The sequence below is a fragment of the Lycium barbarum genome, chromosome 5 (genome assembly GCF_019175385.1).
Source record: "Lycium barbarum isolate Lr01 chromosome 5, ASM1917538v2, whole genome shotgun sequence".
Classification (NCBI taxonomy): domain Eukaryota; kingdom Viridiplantae; phylum Streptophyta; class Magnoliopsida; order Solanales; family Solanaceae; genus Lycium; species Lycium barbarum.
Window position 1 is genome coordinate 122,373,700 of NC_083341.1, and position 21,158 is coordinate 122,394,857.

The window sequence follows — 21,158 nt, forward strand, 5'->3', positions numbered from 1 at the left end:
CTTCATATTAGGTTTCTGAAAAATTAATACAACTACAATAACATTGTAACAACTTTCATACAATATTCAAGGCTTAAAGTTTTCGCTCACAATTTTATGTATGAAAACTATATTAAAAATTTCGCTCACACATAGACATTCCATACATTTTTCATACAGCTTTCATACACAAAATTTGAGGTAATTTTTTTAAGCCTTTGAGTAAAAAAAAAATTTTAAAAAATAAAAGTTAAATTATTTTCTGAAAAAAATTAAAAAACGAAAAATATATGAAAATCCGTCATGTTTCGTAAAATATCATTATGTTTTGTAAATAAAGAAAATTATTTATATATTTTATAATAAAGAATCTTAAGTAGGTAGCCTATGTCATTTTCCCTTTCAAATAATCATTGACACTCATGATAGAAAACATTTTGTTTCCTTAATCGGCTTTATACAATACAAATAAATCGAGGCTTCAAAACCTATTTCGGACACTAGACGTAAAATAAAAAAACAGAAAAAAAAGTCCTGCTAAGTACTCCCTCAGGTTCAAAAAGAGTGTTCACTTACCAAATCAAGAAAAAATTAATCTTATTTTTCCAGATTTGTTAAGTGACTAAATCCCAATACCAATTTAATGAGGGATAATTTAGTCAAATCACCTATTTTTATTCAGGAATTAGTATTTTCTCAAGAGGTATACAAAAAGGTAAGTGAACACTCTTTTTGAACAGGAGGGAGTAATAAGTTGAACCTTTTGGCTTTTAGTTTGGATATTCCTTCATTGACTAAGTCTTTTTTTTTTTTATAAAAAATCAAGTCTTCTTTGATAATTAATTTAAGGATGTTCCAAGATAATATTTCTCCATAAAATATTCACTCAACCAGTAGTCCACTCCCAAGGGCATCTTTCTTTTTTCCCACGTCTTGTCCATTAAGAAAAACTAAGGAAATTACAAGCTTGAATGAAACATCATCTTGACCGTCCATTACGTTTCAGTCAACTCATGTCCAATCCAATCAAATTTGCTGTTTAATAATTCAAAATACTCCAGAAGCCCTACTGGAGATATGACTTAGAAACAATGGTCCTTATAGTTTGAGGTAAATTTAAAATAGTCTCTTAAGTATGCATGGTACGATTTTAGTCCATTAAGTTAGTCAAAAGTTATTAATCTCCTATAAATATTTACTGTCAGATAGATTTGACATGAATTATGAAAAAAAATAAAAATAGGGAGAACTCACATATAGAGGTGCAATTTTTGTAGCATCTGCTATTTTTGATTTATTTTTAGTAAATACAATTTTTTGAGGTATAATTTTTACTATTTTTTATATCTTTTTGTAATTTTTTGTGTTGCATCTTTTAGAATTGATGAGATTTTCTTAGTGTTTATAGTTAACTCTTATTCCCACTATTTTCTTCGAATCGAATATCAATTGATGAATTATTATTCAAGGATCAAAACTATTGGGGTCATTTGCACTTTTGTCCTTATTTTGTGTTGGTCTTTAATTTTTGTCCCTCGAGATAAATAATTTTTTTTTGGGCATGTGATTATATTTTCACATTATAATATTCTACAGATTATGCCCCACCCTTAAAGAAGTTATGCCGAATTATGCCCTGCTAGACATAAGTTTGATTTTGAAGGACAAAAACTAAAGACCAACCAATTTGAAGGGTAAAAATTAAAGACCAACCCATTTGAACGGAAAACCGTGCAATTTTTTCCGACTATTTAATTCTCCCTCTGTTTCAATTTATGTGAACCCTTTACTATTTGAGGAGTCTATGAGGTGATTTTTTGACCATGTTTTCCTTACAATTTTTCTAAATTATTTTAATTATAAATTATCATGACTTATACTATTTTTAATGTAGTTTCTAAATATATAAATGTTATTTTTAAAAACTTAAAAAATCTATATGAAAACTTAAGGTCAAAATTATAAAGTTTAACCCTCGTACTCCGAAAAGGTTCATATAAACGAAAAGAGAGGGACTATCATACTTAGGAAATTATATATTTGTCATTTTCTCTATCTTTCTTTTCCAAGAAAGTTTCTCTCTAGTCTGCAATACTTCATTAATTTTCTTTGCACCTATATAAGCAGGTCCAAGTCTTAATTTTAACTTGCATACACTACAAAACTTTGTTATTACCACAAAGAGAAAAAACAAAGAAAGAGGCTAAAAAAAGGAAATGGCAGAGCAGGATAATCATGATTTGATTAAGTTACTTGGTTCTTCAGACCGTGACTTTCTGATTCGCAACAATGGTGACCAGGTATCAATAGTTCTATAAATTATTTTTACGTTGTGTGGCAACTCCATAATTTAAGTTTTATTAGTTTAACCTTTTAAAATTTTAACATTCAATAGGTTTACCTCCTACTTTTGCAATTTTAATGAATTTTAATTTTTAATACATAAGTTTATATTACGCGTTGAAAGGACTGAGGTTTACCTGCGAATACTATGTCTTGCTTTTCATTTCGCGCTGCTTTGTTGTTGTTGTTGTTACTGCTTTTCATATCTGTATTCCCTTTTTCATATTGCTTTAAAATGCGTTAAATAAGCTGAGGGTCATCCGAAATAACCTTTCTATCTCTGTGAGGTAGAGGTAAGATCTGTTATACCCTCCCCAGACCCTACCTGTGAGATTACATTGAGTTTATGTTGTTGTTGAAAGTACTCCTCAGACCCTACCTGTGAGATTACACTGAGTTTATATTATTGTTGAAGGTACTGAGTTGAGACGAGCCCGCAGCTATTGGTACGCAGCCATCCAGATTTAAGCCACCTACAGCCCATTAAATGGGCAAGCCCTCACTACCTAAGTTTCTCCATTCCGGTTAAGGGTAGAGGGATCACATCTATTCCACCACGCTCTTTGGTGGTAGTTTCTTGTTATTATGAAAAATTCGAGGTTCATTATTCCTTTTAGACAAGTTAGGCTTGTGGACTTCTTAACCTATCTAAGAAATGTTCTTCTGAGATTGATCTAGGCCTTGGACAGCATATCCTCGAAAATGTTTTCAAAAATTTGAAGGACGATTACTTTTGAATAGAAATTCTTAAAACTCATTGTGTTTGGACTGATTTGTTATTCAGAAAGACAGTTATGATTTATTGCCCTTTACTTTGCAAAGCTAGCCACATCATTTACACCACCTATGTTTTGGAAATGTTTAAAAGAATATCCATAAGTCAACCTGCATAAGAGGAAAGAAAAGTTTGTAACGTAGAAAAATATTAAAGTAATAAATAAATAATAAGCTTTAGCAATTTTACAGTTTAAAAGAAACAAGATGAGAAGACTTACAAAGAAAAAATAAGAACATGATAATGGGGAGGGATTAAATATGTAATAATTAAAAAAAAATGTAACATATATAAAAGGATCAAAGTAAATATTCAAGAGTTAGTGAGATATTGTGGAAGTAAGTTTGGTTAATCTTGCTTACTTTAAGTTGTTTGGAATTGGCTTGATTCGAAACAGAAAAGCGTCGTTTTGTTGTCTTTTAATTTTTTTTTTGGCGAATGTTTTATTCTGTTTTTGAGAAAACAATTTGTTGCCAAATAATTACTTGTTTCTTTCAAGGAGACTGGAAAAAAGATGTTTGGACCAGACGGTCTGGTTTCGCAAAAATAGCTTTTCCCATCATTTCAAATTTGAAAAAAGTTTGTACTTTCAACTATTTGGTTGGTCTTGGTTACTTTAAGTGGTTTGGAATTGGCATGACTCGAAGCAGAAAAAAATCAATTTTTTTTTAAAGTGTTTTATTCTGTTTTTGAGAAAACAATTTGTTGAATAATTACTTGTTTCTATCAAGGAGACTGGCAAAAAGATGTTTGGACCAGACGGTCTGGTTTCGCGAAAATAGCTTTCCTATCATTTCAAATTTGGAAATAGTTTGTACTATCAACTATTTTTTGTTACTCTTTAAGTATCTTTTATGGTGGATTTCAGAACCACTAACTGATTCTGCAATTTTTGGTTGCTGTGGAAATGAAACATTTCAATGTAGTTCAATTGCATTTGCTATCGTTTTTTTCATATGGCTGACTTTTTAGTTTTAATGGTATAGACAGGCATGTTAGAAAAGGGCTAAGGTGAATTTTGAAATTAGTAGCTAGCTTTGATTAACGGATTAATAAATTATGGCAAGTTTCTCACGAACTTGTAATTTTCAGGTTAAGCTTGATACTCTAAAGGGGAAAAACGTTGGTTTGTACTTCTCAGCATCATGGTGTGGTCCATGCCGACGTTTCACCCCGAATTTGGTAGAGGCGTACAATGAGCTCCTATCAAAAGGAGACTTTGAAGTTGTTTTCGTTACTGCTGATCAGGATGATGAATCATTTAACGCGTACTTCTCTAAAATGCCTTGGCTTGCTGTCCCATTTTCTGATTCTGAAACACGTAAACGTCTGGATGAATTGTTTGATGTTAACGGAATACCCCACTTAGTGATCCTTGGTGCTAGTGGGAAGGTAGTGACAGATAGCGGGGTTGAAATCATCGCTGAGCATGGTGTGGAAGGTTACCCTTTCACTCAAGAAAGGCTAAATGAAATTAAAGAGCAAGAAGAAACCGCTAAAAGAGAACAATCTTTGAAATCTATCTTGGAGTCACAATCAAGAAACTATGTAATTGCAGCTGACGGAAGGAAGGTGATTCAAGATGCTGTTTTTTTCTACTGCATTTTTTACCTTTGTTCTTAAATTAAAATTTCCCTCATTACTATTTCACTAAGTCTTGATAACTATTAGGTACCTGTTGCTGAGCTTGAAGGAAAGATTGTAGGCCTGTATTTCTCAATGACTTCTTTCGAAGAATGTGGATCATTTACTCGGAAGCTGATCGAGATGTATGACAAGTTGAAGGCATGGGGGGAGAACTTTGAAATTGTGATGATTCCCCTTGACGATGAAGATGAAGAGGAATCGTTTAAGGAAGGGTTTGCAAGCTTGCCTTGGTTTTCACTTCCTTTAAAAGACAAGACGTGCGAAAAGCTAATCCGATACTTTGAGCTCTCTGACCTTCCTACCTTAGTCATCATTGGAACAGATGGAAAGACTCTTCAATCTAATGTTGCTGAAGCCGTCGAGGAGCATGGCATCCTGGCATATCCTTTTACCCCCGAGAAATTCGCTGAACTTGAGCAGATAGAGAAAGCTAAGCGGGAAGCACAAACGTTGGAGTCGATTTTGGTCATGGGAGATCTTGATTTCGTCATTGGAAAAGATGGTGAAAAGGTAGGATACAATACATCACATCTTGGTATATTTTGTTACGTCACAGAACATGGATCCTTTATTTGCCTTTATGTATCAATGTCGAACTGACGTAGGTGTAGGTACTTTGTTCTGACTCTTAAACTTTTTCAATAAATTTAACCAAGGACTACACATATCTATAGCATATACTTATATACATCTATAAGCCGATTCCATGTGACCTGTCCTTCTTACATGAGATATTGGAGCTTTGGAGCTCCACAATCATATGCTTTTAAATGAACTACGGCTTTCTATACATGTTAATCACAATGCTTTGACTAGTATAATTAACATGACACCCCCTTTCTGTTGATGTCTTACTCAAGCGACCAAAATTTTTCTCTGTAGATTCTGGTGTGTGATCTTGTAGGGAAGACTATTCTTCTTTACTTCTCTGCACATTGGTGTCCTCCATGCCGTGGTTTTACGCCAAAGCTTAAAGAGGCATATGAGACGATTAAAGCCAAAAATGGTCCATTGGAAGTGATTTTCATATCCAGTGATCAAGATCAAGCCTCATTTGATGAATATTTTGCAACAATGCCATGGTTGGCTCTTCCCTTTGGTGATGAAAGGAAGGCATCCTTGAGTCGCCTATTTAAAGTTCAAGGCATACCAAAATTGATTGCTATAGCGCCATCAGGCAAGACTATTACAACTGAAGCCAGAAATTTGATCATGTCTCATGGTGCTGATTCTTTTCCATTCACTGAGGAGCGTATGAAGGAGATTGAGGCAGGAATTGCTCTAGAAGAGAAAAAGGAAAACGACATGAATCCTGAGGAAGATCAAAAGGAGCAAGGCAAAGAGGAACAGAAAGCAAATGAAGGATGGAATTGTGATGGTGAAGTTTGTTTCAAAGGTTAATTTGTTATTATGGTTCGGTGGTTTTAGTCTTACTTCAGGGCTATGCTGTATAATGGGCCTTACTATGTAGTTATAAGGCACAATCAATAAAGGTCACTTTGTAGTAATGGTTTTGAAATCGTTCTTTGTGAGACACTTTTAACTTGTCACTTTTGTGCAATACAAGTTTAATTAAGCTTTGGACCTGTATTTGATCCAGATTATACTGTCTTATCTACAGGTAAATCATCACTATAAGTCAAGTTACTTGTGCAAAGGATATGATACTGACTTGCAGAGTTGGATTACAAACTTTTCATTTCTTTATCTTCAAGAGTGTTGAGATTATCTGCTCCATCGTGGTCTGTTTGTTTCGCTATGATAAGCTTTTTGAAATTTCATAATTTGTGGCAAAGAATGCAACGGTTTTGGAGATGTTCATTATGTAAGTTAAGAAAATGCAGCGACTGTTCAGAGAAGTGTGTCCGCATATTAATCACAATTTGCTGCGAATTTGTTAAGGCTGTCCAAGATTTCCCAATTTTATGATGATGTTCCGTATATCAGATTTTGATGACTGGAGTGCAAGTGATTTTGTTTATTGGCATTATAACTTGCAATTTGTATTGTGATTATATCCTTATGGCATGTCAAATGTTATGGGTGCTTGGTTTCGGAAGTGTTTCTTTGTTGCACTCTAAGGGCTCGTTTGGTTGGAAACAACTTATCCCGGGATAAGTTATCCCGGGATTAGTTATTCCACCCTCAAGGTGGGATAAAAAAACACTATAATCCTGGGATAACTAATCCCGAGATTAGTTATCCCGAGTTTTTATTCCAACCAAACGTGGAATAAGGCGGCACTAAATTTTATCCCAGGACTATTTTTGCTTATCCATCATACCAAACGAGCCCTAAGATGTTCTTGTATTTGATTTTTTTTTTTTTGGTGGATCTTTCGGGGAAAACCACATCTTTATTGATAATTAGGCTTTGGAAATGTTTTGTTTTGCAACCTTTATCAAATAGAAATGAAGTTTTATGATGGCCAAGTAGCTTGAACCTTCAATAACTTTCTGTTATTGAACCTAGGGGTTGGCATGATACGGTATATACCGATTATCATACCGAAATCAAAATTTTTTATACCGTGTTTTTGGTACGGTATTTGGTATGCATTTTTAGAAAATTTGGTATTCGGTACGGTGTTTGGTATTTATAAAAAATATACCAAAATACCGAATACTATACCGAAGTATATAGTTACATATACAATTCATATATATTAGTATTAAATACTAAAAACTATATAATCTAGTATTAGTACAAAATTAATTATTTAGATGTTGGAATTTTGACTAATTAAGATTGATTGAAATGCCCTTTTGTCTAATTGGTTTACGAAGCGGACTGCTTGAGAAGGACAGAGGCTTTAGTTCAATTGAAGAAAGGAATATAACTACAGAATTGATGCTAAGCCGGTAGTAAGTTAATCAAAGCAATATACTAATCAAGGATGGCGTCTAGCAACTCCTTAAGGGCCGGATAGAATGAAGTATACAATTTACTCTTAAAGAATTTGTAGAAGAATAATCTAGTGTTTCCTTTTGTCCTTATAGTTCCGAGACACCCTAGGATATGTTTCTTCTGTGAAATCCTAATAGGTGATCATCTATGTGTACATGTTAAAATATAATCGATCATTGGATGAACTAAGAAGCTCTTGTCTTTTCTTTTCTTTTTTCCATTCAATTTTCCTAGCCAAGGTCTTAAAATAAGTCGTTTATAATTGACAACATAGAGCTTAAACTTATTACCGTTGACAAATCGCATCTTGATCAATCACTAATTTTACAAACATTTTATCATAACCAGTATCCTTTTAACCATTTCCGTAAGGCTATGAGCGTCTGGTATCGAAGTACAATGAATAACTTGTCAATTACTAGGATGATCTCAAGTCAAATGAAACTTTTACATCACATTACTAATTTTAAGCATGAGGAATTATCGAATAAGTCAGTCCAATGATCATATCTCTACATGCATCAGTATGTATGTGATTTAGTAAATGAGATCAGCTATTCTTTATCCCATAATTTCCACCACACATATTGATCTAACTTGAGCACTGTTCTAATTAATGATCCTACAGTCGAGAATAATTTTAGATTAAGTTATAAGGGGTGTGACTCTCATTATCGTAATCTCCATCATGATGATAAGTCTCAAAACTTAATCAAAGGCTTTATCATATTAATCAAACAATTGATAATAACTATGAAAAGAGAATGTCAGATAACATATATTTATTTCAAATAATGTTCACAAAAACTATGTTCAGGTCATCATATGTGAGATTGGATCTAGGGCATATTAACTATATCCCTTACACCTTAAGCATACGTCATCGAACAAGTCCCGCAAGAATAATGGTAGTAATCGAAAGAAGAAAGAAAATTTACACACTTGAAAAGATAACAAGCTAAAACCTCCATAGTTTCATAGCGAGTCTCATATTTATAACTACCTGAAAAAATAGAAATGTCACACCATTGAAGTACTATATAATCATTGACATTTTTGTATTCTTCTCAAACATTACTATACAAAACTGTTTCAGAAAATGGTGCACTTAACCATTTAGTTGCTGTCGAAGGTTTTAATCGCACAATGATTATGGAACTAGTGACCCTGTTCAAATTGGACACTGTGCTAGGTACCACCAAGAAATGGACACAGTAATTTAAATGCAAAGCAAGAAAGAGTTTAAACTATTTATCTTCAATATTTCAAATTCTGGCAGATATTACGAGGATGGATAAGGCAACCCTAATCCTTCACATGAACAAGGTTTGCAAAAAATAATCAAGAAGAAAGTACACAGACTAACACGTCGGCTAACATACCAAATCAATGGCAAACAACATTTATTGGTCAACATAAAAGCGCAAATCTTAATAGCTAGCTATGAAATATGCACGTGACTAGAGGGATCCAAGATTTGAAGTATGGGGGTTCCTGGATTTTAAATTAATAATTTGTACATATTAAATTTCTTAAGACAAATACATGAATTAGATCAGAGATATTGGGTTCTGCCGAACTCGAAACTAGATCCACCCCGGTGCAGGACAAGTAATTTGTTTTAAAATAGTTGTTATATATTGAAGTTTATGACTGATGGAACAAGAACTAGCTGTTACAAAGGATGGTTTTACTTTAATACGATGTTGTGTTTACTGTTACTATAATAAAATTGGATCAAATATGACTGGATAAGGTCTAGATGAATGAAATTGTTTAACCTTCCGAAGTAGGACAACAGAAAACAAAAACAAATAGTCTCCAGGATAAAACCCCCAAAAACAAAAAGACAAAGAGACTCTGTTAATTAGATCATATGATAGATTTGCAGATTCAATATTCTGTCAAAATATGAAATCAATGCACTTGTCCGATAACTCATAATACGCCACTCGTATCAGTCTAAGTACTTAATTTTTGCTTTTGGTGATGCTCGAGGATAGCTTATCAGCTTCTTCAAAGTTTCATTACACCTTGTGGCATTACTTTCCCCAATCTGTTCAATGATCATTCTCTCAAGGTTCCAAGAATGGGCAAGGATGACTTGTATTAGGTACATTTCAGTAGTTGCCCCCTTGAATTTCCCTAACCTTATTGTTATAATCATCCTCAGAGGGTCTCTCAATTCGTTTTCTGCCTTCGACGAGTAATCAAACAGTTTTGTTCTCTCATACACTGTCTCATCAACCTAAAGAAAGAATCATATAGCACCAACTCAGTCAACCTACATAGAACTGATGACGTTCAAAAATTAAAATATATGTATATTAAATAATATTTGACCTATTACACAATATAATTTTTGTAGCAAAGGATGTTTAATTGACCACTCTTGAGCCGATGTGGCTCGGTGGCTCAGCCACAACACTGTGATAGTCACAATATGTCTTACCCTCACACCTTCATCTATGTCAAGTTCATAAAGGCTGGGAGAATTCCGCAATAGGCAAAGGGCTCATGAAATACGTCTAACAGAAATCTTCAAGTCAAATATTTTTAGGCTTTGCAGGCTTAGTGATAGATCAAGAAAATCTGGCACAAAAAACGACCCTAAGTTCTGAAAAAGCAATGAAAAAAAAACACATTTATGAGTTAAGTCACTTAATCCATATTGCAAAAAGATGCAAATCAAAAACAAAGCACAGCCTATCTTTACCTTTAGGGATGACCCGTTCAAGCAGAGGTGCTTAATGCTTTCGAATATTGGGTTCACATTAAAACATTCAAATGTAACTGTATAGCTGGTAACGATAGACAAGTTCACAAGTTTTGGAGAACCAATTTTAACCCGATCAACACCAATGCAAAATCTTAAATCCAAAGTCTCAAGCACTAGCAGAATAAGACTAGCACTGTCTTCTAATACTTCAGAATGTTCTAATTGAAGGCTAACAAGATTAGGGAATTGGGTAAGATAGGGCACTTTAAAGATACACCTCGAGAGCTTCAAATGTGTCAATGTTGAACAAGTAAACATGCTATTATAAGGCAATGGATATTCTTCATCGTTGGCCATATCTAGAGTGAGCTTCTGGACACCATGCTTCGTGACGAAGATGATGCATTGATCCACATCTGACTGTGTTAGTGATAAGTTATGTCATTTTGTGTTTTGATGATTTAACAAACACTTGAGGGACCAGGAACTCGAGCAGGTCCACTGAATGTCGTACAGTCAACGCGCTATAGCTGTAAAGCTGCGTTACTGTTACTGTGATGACTGGCAGAACCACAGCAGCACAGCAGCACAACTGCAGTTTGCTAGAGGCCAAACCTACAGCTAAAGGCCAATACCAAAGATGATATGTCCCTATCCATGGTCACATGCTTCTTACATGCTCCCCAATATATATATACAACATGTTACAATGCTACTAACACTTCAAATCTGAAAAATCACATTCTTCCAAGTGTAGCTGCCGCTGCTCTCTAGGTGCTCGCAAGAACAAAGCTTCAACAAATCCAAGGACCATATCCTAATAGTTGAAGATGCTTTAAGTCCTAGGTTTGTTAAGTCTTTGCCATGTTGTTCTTCATTTGTAATCCTACTCTACTTTCGAGAAGTGTCATTGTAGGAAGGTTTCAACCTTTGATATTATGGTTTCTTGGCTATAGTTAGTCAAAGTGTGTTTGGGTGCTTGGCTAGAGTTAGTCAAGGTTAGTTTGGTTGTTTGGCTAGAGTTAGTCAAGGATTATAGCATATAATAGAGTTATTGTAAGGGGTGAGGAATTAAGAGGTAGTTGCAAAAGGTTGTAATCTTTAGGTTGCTCAGTTTAGTGAAGTTGAAATCCTACTCTGGTGGGTCGTGGTTTTAATCCCTTGAGCAAGGAGTTTTCCACGTAAATATCTTGTCTTATTTACTTTCTGTTTGTTTACTTGAGGGAACGGATAGAGAATATGGTTCTCTATACTGTTGGTGGACACTTAGTTTCTATCAATTGGTATCAGAACAAGTTCTTTTTAAAAGCTTAACACCTAGAAAGGATCTTCGTCATGGCTACACCACCAAACCTCGAGGAAGGACAGTCAACTACAAGACCCTCAAGGTTTATGTAACATCCCGTAAATTCGAGTTAGTTGTGAATGTGAAATAATCGGGGTTTAGATGTCATCTTAGCTATATAGATACTTTCGGGATGGGTACAGGTGTTAAATGATCTTTTCGGGGTCAAACGAGATAAGGAAGTTCATTAGAAATCCTGAAATTCGTCTAAGACAGTTTTCAATTATGTCCAGCTTTCAAGTATATGTGTTGCGATTTTGGGAAAACTAGAAACATGAAAGTTGTAGGTCTCTGAAATACATTTCGAACCATATAAAGTGGTGCTCAAACCGAGCTACGTACAGGGAGTTATGATCATTTTATTGAGCGAATATCGATTATTGGAAGCGTGCCTTAAGTGTGCGTCGCGGGCCCATCGCGCAAAATCCACCTACAATTAAGAATGTGATCAGGTGTTGGAGCCACGTCGTGTGGCCAACACGGATCCCAGTCCTCGCGTTGCACCCGCGACGCGAGCTTAACGCGGATCGGGGTATATTTTTCTGGTTCTGAATTTTCTTTAATCCTACCTCGTTATGTTATTTCCCACTTCATTCCAAACCAATATTTCTGAGGAAAAGAACCCTAGAAAAGTCTCTCTAACCCTAAGGTGAGTTCCTACTCAATCTTGATATTCCCTCACCATATGCATCCCCTCTTGATAGTAAATCATCTCTCTAAAATCCTAAGTTCTTGAAATCTCAAGAAGAAGAAGATAAGAGCGTGTGGATTTCATATAAGAAGTAAAGTTTCTGAATTTTTCTGAGTATTAATAAAGTTTGGGTTAGATTAGAAAATTATACAAGGTTGGAATCTATTAGTGATTCATGAAAGGGTTCAAGAACTCGTTTATAGGCTTAGCAAAGCCCTAGTTTTTAAATAAAGGTAGAAATCCCTAGAATTAGTTAAATTTCTAAACTTTGTCATTTAGAAACCATTGTAGTGTGACTATTGAACTTGGAAGAATCCGATTGCTAGCTTATAACGGGATTACAGGCATGTCTCTTTTTGGATATACTTTTTTCGATCGGTTTTTATGAACTCTTTGGTGCTGGTTTGTGTTCGTGAGGAACAAGCCCACATTAAACCTTGTTTGTGCTATATTATATATACGTATTCACGATTGTTTTCCTCCTTAAAGGATGATTGAACACTTGAGATATAAAACTTTGGTATTCGAACTCGAATTAACCCATAAGGGATGTTTAGACTTGATAATTGGAAAGTTTGACTATCTCATGTGAATGCTCTATAATGGATTGTGTTGAACTTGAAACTTTTTTAAAGAAGTGAACCTGGTTTCTAAAAATTGAAATGACCTGATGTACCCCTATAATGGGTTGATGAACATGATCCTTAATGAACAATTCGGCTATCATGATATGATTTGAGATTCGGCTCCTATTCCATGATTTGTAATTCGGCTATTATTTCATGATTCTATTGTTTGTGTTTCACCTAGCTACTCGGGAGGAAGGATAGACACTATGAATCCTAGTGGGGTGTGCCTAACCATTCGGGAGAAAAAGTGGCCATCGAGGATCGAAAACCTCGGTATGGTATTTGCCTAGCTATTCGGGAGGAAGACTGGTCATTGAGGGTTCATAACCCCAATGTGATCTTGCCTAGATATTCGGGAGGAAGGATAGTCGTCGAGGGTGACAAACCTGGTGTGGTGCTTCTATGCAGTTTAGGGAACCTTAAATGGTCGTCCCTCCGTTATATTGATTTGGGCCTGTATTGGCATGTGTTATACTTTAGTTGCCTGTGAGTGGCTGGTTCATGATCTTGAGTTCAGGATTTAAAGACTTAAATGAGATAAATGACGTAATGAGTTGAAATTGATTTATTTCTCCTTTAACGATTTTCATTAATAGTGTTACTAAGTTTGATGATTTATTCAATCTCTGAATTTCAAACTGCTTTTATTGACACTGTTTTACTGATATTGTCCCGGAAACACTCACTGAGTACCCAGTACTCAGGCATACCATTGTTATTTTTTATGGTGTGTTAGGTAACGTTGAGGAGTGAGTTCGTGATACGTGCGCGGATTAAGAGAGCTTGCTACTTTCTGGACTATTTGGTGAGCCCACATGCTTGTTTGTGGGGCACCATCCTATCTTAGTTATTACTTTAGTTTCCGGACTGCGTCCTAAAGTTAGATTATGTTTTATTTATCACCTTAGAGGCTTCATAGATAGATGTTAATTCTGTGGGTAGTTGTTGAAGTCATTGCTTGACTCTTTGGGTATTGCTACGTTTTATAACGATACATTTCTGCTGATTTTATTATTTGATGGTGATCATGAGTTAGTTAGCTATTTATAACGTATTTATATAATTGTTGAAAGATTATCGAAAGAGATTAGACATTTATTGATTTTATAAGATGCTTCTGGTGTTGTTTATAGCATCGGATGCTTGTTACGCCTAAGGTGAATTTTGGGGCGAGACGGTTTAATGAAAAATATTATGGGTGGTGGAAGGCTAAGATGCATGATTATATCATGGCTGAGGACTCAGAGCTTTGGGGCATCATCTGTGATGGTCCTTTTATCCCTAAGAGATTTGATTCAGAGATCTCAAAGTCAGTTCCAAAAACAAGATAAGAATACTCTAAAATTGACAGAAAATTTGTGGAGAAGAACTACAAGGCAAAGAGGATCTGGATTTGTGGTATTGGGCCAGATGACAATCGTGTTTCATCTTGTGGATCCGCTAAAGAGATATGGGAAGCTCTAATATGCTTGTCACTTATGCTTCAAGACTTTCCACATTAATTTTCAAAACTTCCAAACCTTTAAACCTTAAACCACTATTTTACCATTATAAAACTACTTTTAGATAAGCTTAAACTAATATGTTGGCTCATTAACACACTTAAACAATCCCCAGATTCATAATCATGAAGAAAAACACGTCACTGAAACATTATTATATATCTAAAAGCATACCTAATCAAAAACTACTATAGCTAAGACTAAAACATACAGGTAAAAGCACATTCCACATTTTAACACTTTGAGACAATTTTGAACATGAAATTTACTTCCTCAAAGAGAAACGTACGGAATTTTAATGAAGCAAGTTATTAAAAAAAAAAGAAACTTATAAAATTGCAAAAATACAAGTAAAGAATGGACCTTTAAGCATCTTGCAATTTATTAAGAAGAAAACAGACGTGACAGTGCTCAAATCATACTTTCGAACCCGGGGCCGGCAACCTCGAACAGACCTCTCTACTCCGATACGTCTCAACAGCGGTGGTTACGTGGCTGTTTTGGGGTGAAGGTTGAAGCTATTTTCAGGGATGTTTCATGGTGTTTTTGAGCTGGTTTTAATGGAGTTTTTGTGGTGGTGGTTATGGGAGCTTGAAGGTAAAGCCAAATGGTGTTTAAAGGTTGAGTTTTTAAGTTGTTACTTCACTGATGGAGCTATAACGGGTGGTGTTTTCATGGTTGTTTGGTTGAAGGTTATCCCATGGCCATTTGCGATGGGTGGTTGTTTTTTCTTTTTGTTACATTGTTTTTGGTTGTTTTGGCTTTTTTGTCGTGCCTCAGAGGTGGTGCGTTTTATTTTTATTTTTTAAGAGGAGTTGCTATTGCGGCTGATTGGTATCTACGTGAATGCTATTGCGGCTGAAGTTTTTTTGTGTATTCTAGGTGTTTAGTCTACGGCTGATTGTTGTGTTAGGGTGATGGCTAATGCGGCTGATGTTGTGGGTTCTAGGTGTTAGGATGGTTATGGTGATGTAGGTCTTATTCGGATGATTATGCTATGTGTTTGTTTATCGTATCCTTGAAAACGTGAATAGTTGCGGCTGATTATGGGTGTAGCCTCTGGGATCCATTAAGTTTTTATATTTAGTTATTTATAGTGTGTTTAGGTGTAGGGTTTTGAATGTGTTTTCTTTATTCTCTTTTTTCTCAAAATGCTGGTGTGGATAGAAATATCTTGGGAAGGAAGAATGAAATATTTCCTTCCCAAGTAGAATGTGCTTTTGTGTGGATAAGATAGAATTTTGCCAAGTGGCAATACATTATTGGTTCTCCCTTCTTCTTTTTTTAATTGATGAAAATACTACTCCTAATTAAAAAAGCAAGATTAAAAATACTCAGTTAGTCAATACTTATTTATTACAATCTTTAACTTGAGAATTAACTAAAATAGATAAAACATATATTTTCTGGAAATTTTCTTTGTTTTGTTGCAAATTAAAACAAAACATATAAAAATGAGACTTTTTTTGCAGTTTTCAAATTCTCTAATAAAAATCAACTAAAAAAGATATAAAAGTTAAAAATGTAAAATATTAGACTAAAAAGGAAAATTAGTCAATAAGACAGTGAAAACGTCTCGGGAGGATCAAAAATCACGTGTCTACAAGACACATCCATGCTGGCTAAACATTCAGAATATGACTTAATCTTTGCACTCATGGCTAGATCTGAAGAAAATGATGACAATGAGAAAGATGAGGTAAATTTTTTTTATGTTCAGAAAAATCTGAAAAGTTACTCTAACAAAAATTTTTATCTTTAGCAAATGTGTTGATTGATGCCTATCATAGCTTTATTAATAAGAAAAATGCTCTAACTGAAGAGATTGATGGATTAGAACAAGTAAGGGATGATTTGGTAGTCACTGTTGTAGATCTAAAGGAGCAAGTTGAGGAAGTAACACTACTAAAAATTCCTGATTTACCTATGGAATTTATCGAGGGACGTCCATCGGTAACCAAGATTTACCGAGGGACGCCATCAGTACTAGGCTTGTAGGTAATTTGAACCTTGGTAAATAATACCGAGGGACACTCTCAGCAAATACCGATGGAGACCCTCACACATCCCTCGGTACTTCCCTTCCCTCATATTCATGCAAAATTAAATATACCAAGGGACGCCCCTCGGTACTTAAAAAATATATATAATATTGATAAATATTTACCGAGGGACATCCATCGATATATTAATGTTAATTAAATTAAAAAATTTAAATACACCGAGGGACAACCCTCGATCAATATAAATATTTAACAATTATATGTTTCATTTACTGAGGAATGTCCATCGGTAAGGTAAATTCAAAGTACTTTGATATTTGAAAATTAACGAGGGATGTCCCTCGGTAACCTGAAAATCTGAGATTTGCAATTACACTTGTTACCGAGGGACTCTATCAGTAAGTCCCTCAGTATTTCTGGTATTATTTTGGCAAGCAGTACCTATTTTTTACTGTACCACCTGCTATAAAAAAGATTTCAATAGAAACAAAAAAAAAGCCAATAATAGCCATCAAAACAATAATAAAAATACCCTGAAATGATTCAAGCATTAAAATTAAGCCAACAAACATCGTACATATCCAAACAACTTCGACATTATGCAAACACATATCAAAAGCATCCCACTAGACTTCAAACAATCCAAAATAACAGAAGTAAAAAAAAATAACAATTGACACCCAATACTCCATTTCTGCCTCTCGATGCTCTCTATTCTCCTGATCCTCATCGTCTCCATGCTTCTGATCACCTCACCTCTACATCCTCTCCAGATTATATCGATTCTACATGAAAAGTAAACTTTAGAATATAAACAAACGATATAAAAGAAATTCTGAAAAGGGAAAAAAACAATACAAGATAACTTCATTTTACTTGAGTAGCTTTTTAGCAAGCTGCCCAGCCGATGTTCGGATGGGCAGAATCTCCAAGGTTTCAGAATATTTGAATCTTAAACCAAGGTGTCATGCAAGATAAATCTTGTTTTCACTTGTCAACATATATTTTCAAAGCAGGTTTATGTCAATGTGAATAAGACTAATATAAGTATGAAATGTTCAAGCTTCAAAGGTAATTAACCTGCAATCTCTTTCTATCTTGCCACATATATTTGCAGAGTCAATAGAAAAGGCCCGTATACATCTCAGGTGAAAAAAGTAAGTCTATGAGTATTTCGTGGTATAAGCATGTTATTAGGTAGGTATAAGAAGTGAACGTCTTGAAATACACAGTTTTGCATCTGTTTTGAATTTGATAGTGCAAAAAGAAACTGAGAAGTGATAATCAGAAAATGTATGCCATTGCAGTTTTACATTTGATTTCAATTTGAGAAAGTAGGTAAGACTAAGTGACAGTTAACAAATACATTTGTCCTTCAGCAAAGATTAATAGACAAGGTTCATTTTTATGGATCAGGGAGGTAAGAAATGATAGCCAAAATCATCGATAAATGGCAGAAAAGTATTACCAAAAATCAAGCATTGCTCTAGTTTGCCTCAACACCAAGACGAGGAGATAATCTAGGAAGTACCTCCTGCACAATACATTCAATGACGACAATTAATATTTCAACATTTCCTAATTTGCTATAAACATCGTTATATAAATGAAAGAATAACTGCACGAAATAAACCAAAAGTTCAGAGGGTAGAGGATGTATAGCCTATGGCAGCTTCAATTCTTTAGAAGAGGTTACAGTTCATACAAGGCTTGTCATAACGTGTCCATTTTCAAGTTTTCCCATAGTCTTTTTCTTTTCCTATTCCCTAGCCTTACTAGACACAAGTATTCTTGTCTATTGGAACCAAATAAGCAAAAGCCAAATCACCAGTTTGATAAAATTCTAACATGCCTTAACAATCAGAAGAGAAATATATGGCTAACGATGCGTGATGCATTAATCAACAAATATCTCAGGTTTTACAGCTGTAATCTCTTGCTATCTTGCCACATATATTTGCAGTGTCGGTAGAAAAGGCCCGTATACATCTCAGGTGAAAAAAGTAAGTCAATGAGTATTTCGTGGTATAAGCATGCTGTTAGGTAAGTATAAGAAGTGAACGTCTTGAAATACACAATTTTGCATCTGTTTTCAATTTGATAGAGCAAAATATAGAAGTAGAGTCTTAACTCTTACCAGGAACTATAAAATAATATTACTAGTCAAATATATTCCAAGTAAGTTTAGAGCTTACATAGGTATCCTCTGCCCATGGCTCGACCCAAACTTCTTTTCCATCTTCGATTTTCGTATGGGTCTTCTTCCATACCTCATGACGGGTGGGTGGTCTATCAAGAGAAACTTCCTGCAAATGAAATAAACAAAGGTAATGTTGTTTAAGTCATTATTTATATTTGCTACCATCTAAATGCTGAAACACATACCAATTTTCTCCGAGCAGTCCCCATGGACACTGAACCACAAGGGTGTAATGAGCCACCCTTCTTAGACTTTCGAGCTGCCTTTGTCTTGGCGCTCTTCTTTTGAAACTCTGGCGTAACCCAGTATTGATTAAGCTCCTTCCAGTAATCTGTCCCAAGTCAGCCAGGCTTTTGACCCTTTTTTGAGCTCCTCATAGTCTACAAACAAAAGGCTTAATCACATAAAAGGCAGGGAACAACCGGAAAAAGAGGTAAAGGAAATGTTCAATCAACAACAAAACAAAAAGTACAAAGATTTCAGGAATTAGAAAACAAACCCCTAAACAGAGACGAGGGTGAAAAAGATCTAAAAGAACAAAACCAACTCATTACGAAAAAACCACACCAGTTCATCATAGACTTTGAAAGAAAAATTAATAAAATTCTTGGGGTTAGGGGAGAGGGAGGGGAAGGAGAGAAGGGAACCACGACTGGCGGGGGCAACGGCGAAAGGGTTATGGTCTTTCTTTTTCAGCAGCAGCTGCAGCAATACCGAAGGCAAGAACTCTAACGGAAAGATGCTGAAAATTAAGCAACCACAATTTGCAAATTAAGCAACTACAATTGGCAATAAAATTTATACTTTATGGGTTAATTAATAACACAGTTAGATATCTTAAATATTATGCTGACTATGTTTAGTTGTAAAGTGAATTCCTAAAATTTCAGAAACTTAGAAGGATCTCCATAATTTGCAACCAATTTTTCATAATCCAAATGAGAGGGGAAAGTGACATTGTCGTGAATAGACAAAAAATTGGAAATCTTAATTTCAACAAACAAAGATAAGTCCCAAAAAAATGAAAACTTTAGACACAGACAATATGAAATTTCGATTATATACATTCAGTATAACAAAAAATGCCCTAAAGAACAACACAGTTTGCATGTCAAACCCAGAAAAAATCAGAAAAAGAACTATGTGATTGGAAACCTTAATTTCCGAAACAAAAAATAAATCACAAAAAGATGCAAACTTAAGACACAAACATCTGAAATTTCACGTATTTACATTAATAAGAAAAATGCCCTAAAAACACGAGAATTAGATATTCAAAATAAAAAGGCAGAAAAGGATTATCTAACACAGTTAAGATCAAATAAATTTCAATTCCGAACAAATTAGATAGAATTTCAGGGTATATTTCGCTATTAGGAAAATTATACCTGGTGTGGATTGATAGAAAGGGGTTTGGGGGAAGATCTAAAGAAAAGCTTCTAATTACCAATTGAATATGTTGCAACTTCAATCTTAGCTTCCCTCTGTTCGTAGTCTTGTCTTTTTTCACTTCTTTTCGTGAAAATGGAATGGATCAGTGAAAAAGAAGAGTGGAAAGGTTTTTGCGGAAAAAGAAGTGGAAAAACCTAAGTTGAAAAGGTTCCCTCTTTCTTTTTGCTGAAATTTTTGGCGCTTTAAGTTTCCCGCTTTTGTGCTTTTCCCTTTTAAGTTTTCTCTCAGCTTTTATTTTTGTCTCTCAGTATATAGCATTAAAAAATCTCTTATAATCTTGGAGATAATAAGTAAATAATTTTTTTAAATTTAGATAATAACCGTAAAATTATGTAGAAAAGTTACGAAAAACTCACTTTAAATATTTATAATTTAAATCAGAACCGCTTTAGATCGAACAACCAGTTGAATAAAAATTTAACTTAACAAAATATATTTTATACTCCCTCCGGATCAAAAAAGAATCCACTTAGCCATTTGCATACCTCTAAAGAAAACACTAACTCCTAGACAAAAATAGGTAATTTGACTAAATTACCGCTAATTAAATAAGCATTGGGATTTGATCATATAACACTTCATAGGGGCAAATATGGAAAAACATGGTTAATTTTTTCTTGATTTGATAAGTGGACTCTTTTTTTTATCTAAGAAAAAAAGACTAAGTGGACTCTTTTTTTTATCCGGGTGGAGTATTTGTTAAGACAAAATTGAGGTTCTTTTAATAAAAGATGAATTTATCCTAAAAGAGTGAAAAATATATTATTATTTTTTTTGAAAATGTCAAATCAAGTTTTCTCCAAACACAAAAAGACTCACTAAGGTCTCATTTGTTTTTATTAAGATTAAGATGTCAGAATCTGAATGAACATCTGAATATTGAGATTTGCATTAAGAATTATATGTCTAAATCTAAATACAGATATGAATACTAAGATGTTGTATTAAGGTCTGAATACCACATTA

At 34.5% G+C, this 21,158-nt stretch overlaps 1 protein-coding gene and 2 long non-coding RNA genes across 5 annotated transcripts; 1 reads left to right on the plus strand and 2 right to left on the minus strand.

Moving 5' to 3' along the window:
- The first annotated feature begins 2,042 nt into the window (after positions 1-2,042).
- Positions 2,043-6,334, plus strand: LOC132641331 (probable nucleoredoxin 1). The gene is made up of 4 exons (XM_060358278.1): positions 2,043-2,279; positions 4,190-4,669; positions 4,769-5,254; positions 5,627-6,334. The coding sequence occupies exons 1-4, from the start codon at positions 2,196-2,198 to the stop codon at positions 6,143-6,145; spliced, it is 1,569 nt and encodes a 522-aa protein (XP_060214261.1). The 5' UTR covers positions 2,043-2,195; the 3' UTR covers positions 6,146-6,334.
- Positions 6,335-9,498: 3,164 nt separating this feature from the next.
- On the minus strand, positions 9,499-15,676 carry LOC132641332 (uncharacterized). 2 transcript variants are annotated; one of them, XR_009582815.1, is made up of 3 exons: positions 14,901-15,675; positions 10,104-10,268; positions 9,499-9,899 (listed from the first exon to the last, which is right to left on the minus strand). It is a non-coding gene; the product is annotated as an uncharacterized LOC132641332 (long non-coding RNA). The 2 variants fall into 2 exon arrangements; XR_009582814.1 differs by lacking the exon at positions 10,104-10,268 and having other exon boundaries at positions 14,901-15,676.
- A 1,180-nt stretch (positions 15,677-16,856) lies between these two features.
- On the minus strand, positions 16,857-20,333 carry LOC132641333 (uncharacterized). 2 transcript variants are annotated; one of them, XR_009582817.1, is made up of 5 exons: positions 20,188-20,333; positions 18,926-19,120; positions 18,736-18,846; positions 18,009-18,074; positions 16,857-17,325 (listed from the first exon to the last, which is right to left on the minus strand). It is a non-coding gene; the product is annotated as an uncharacterized LOC132641333 (long non-coding RNA). The 2 variants fall into 2 exon arrangements; XR_009582816.1 differs by having other exon boundaries at positions 20,129-20,333.
- Positions 20,334-21,158: the final 825 nt, after the last annotated feature.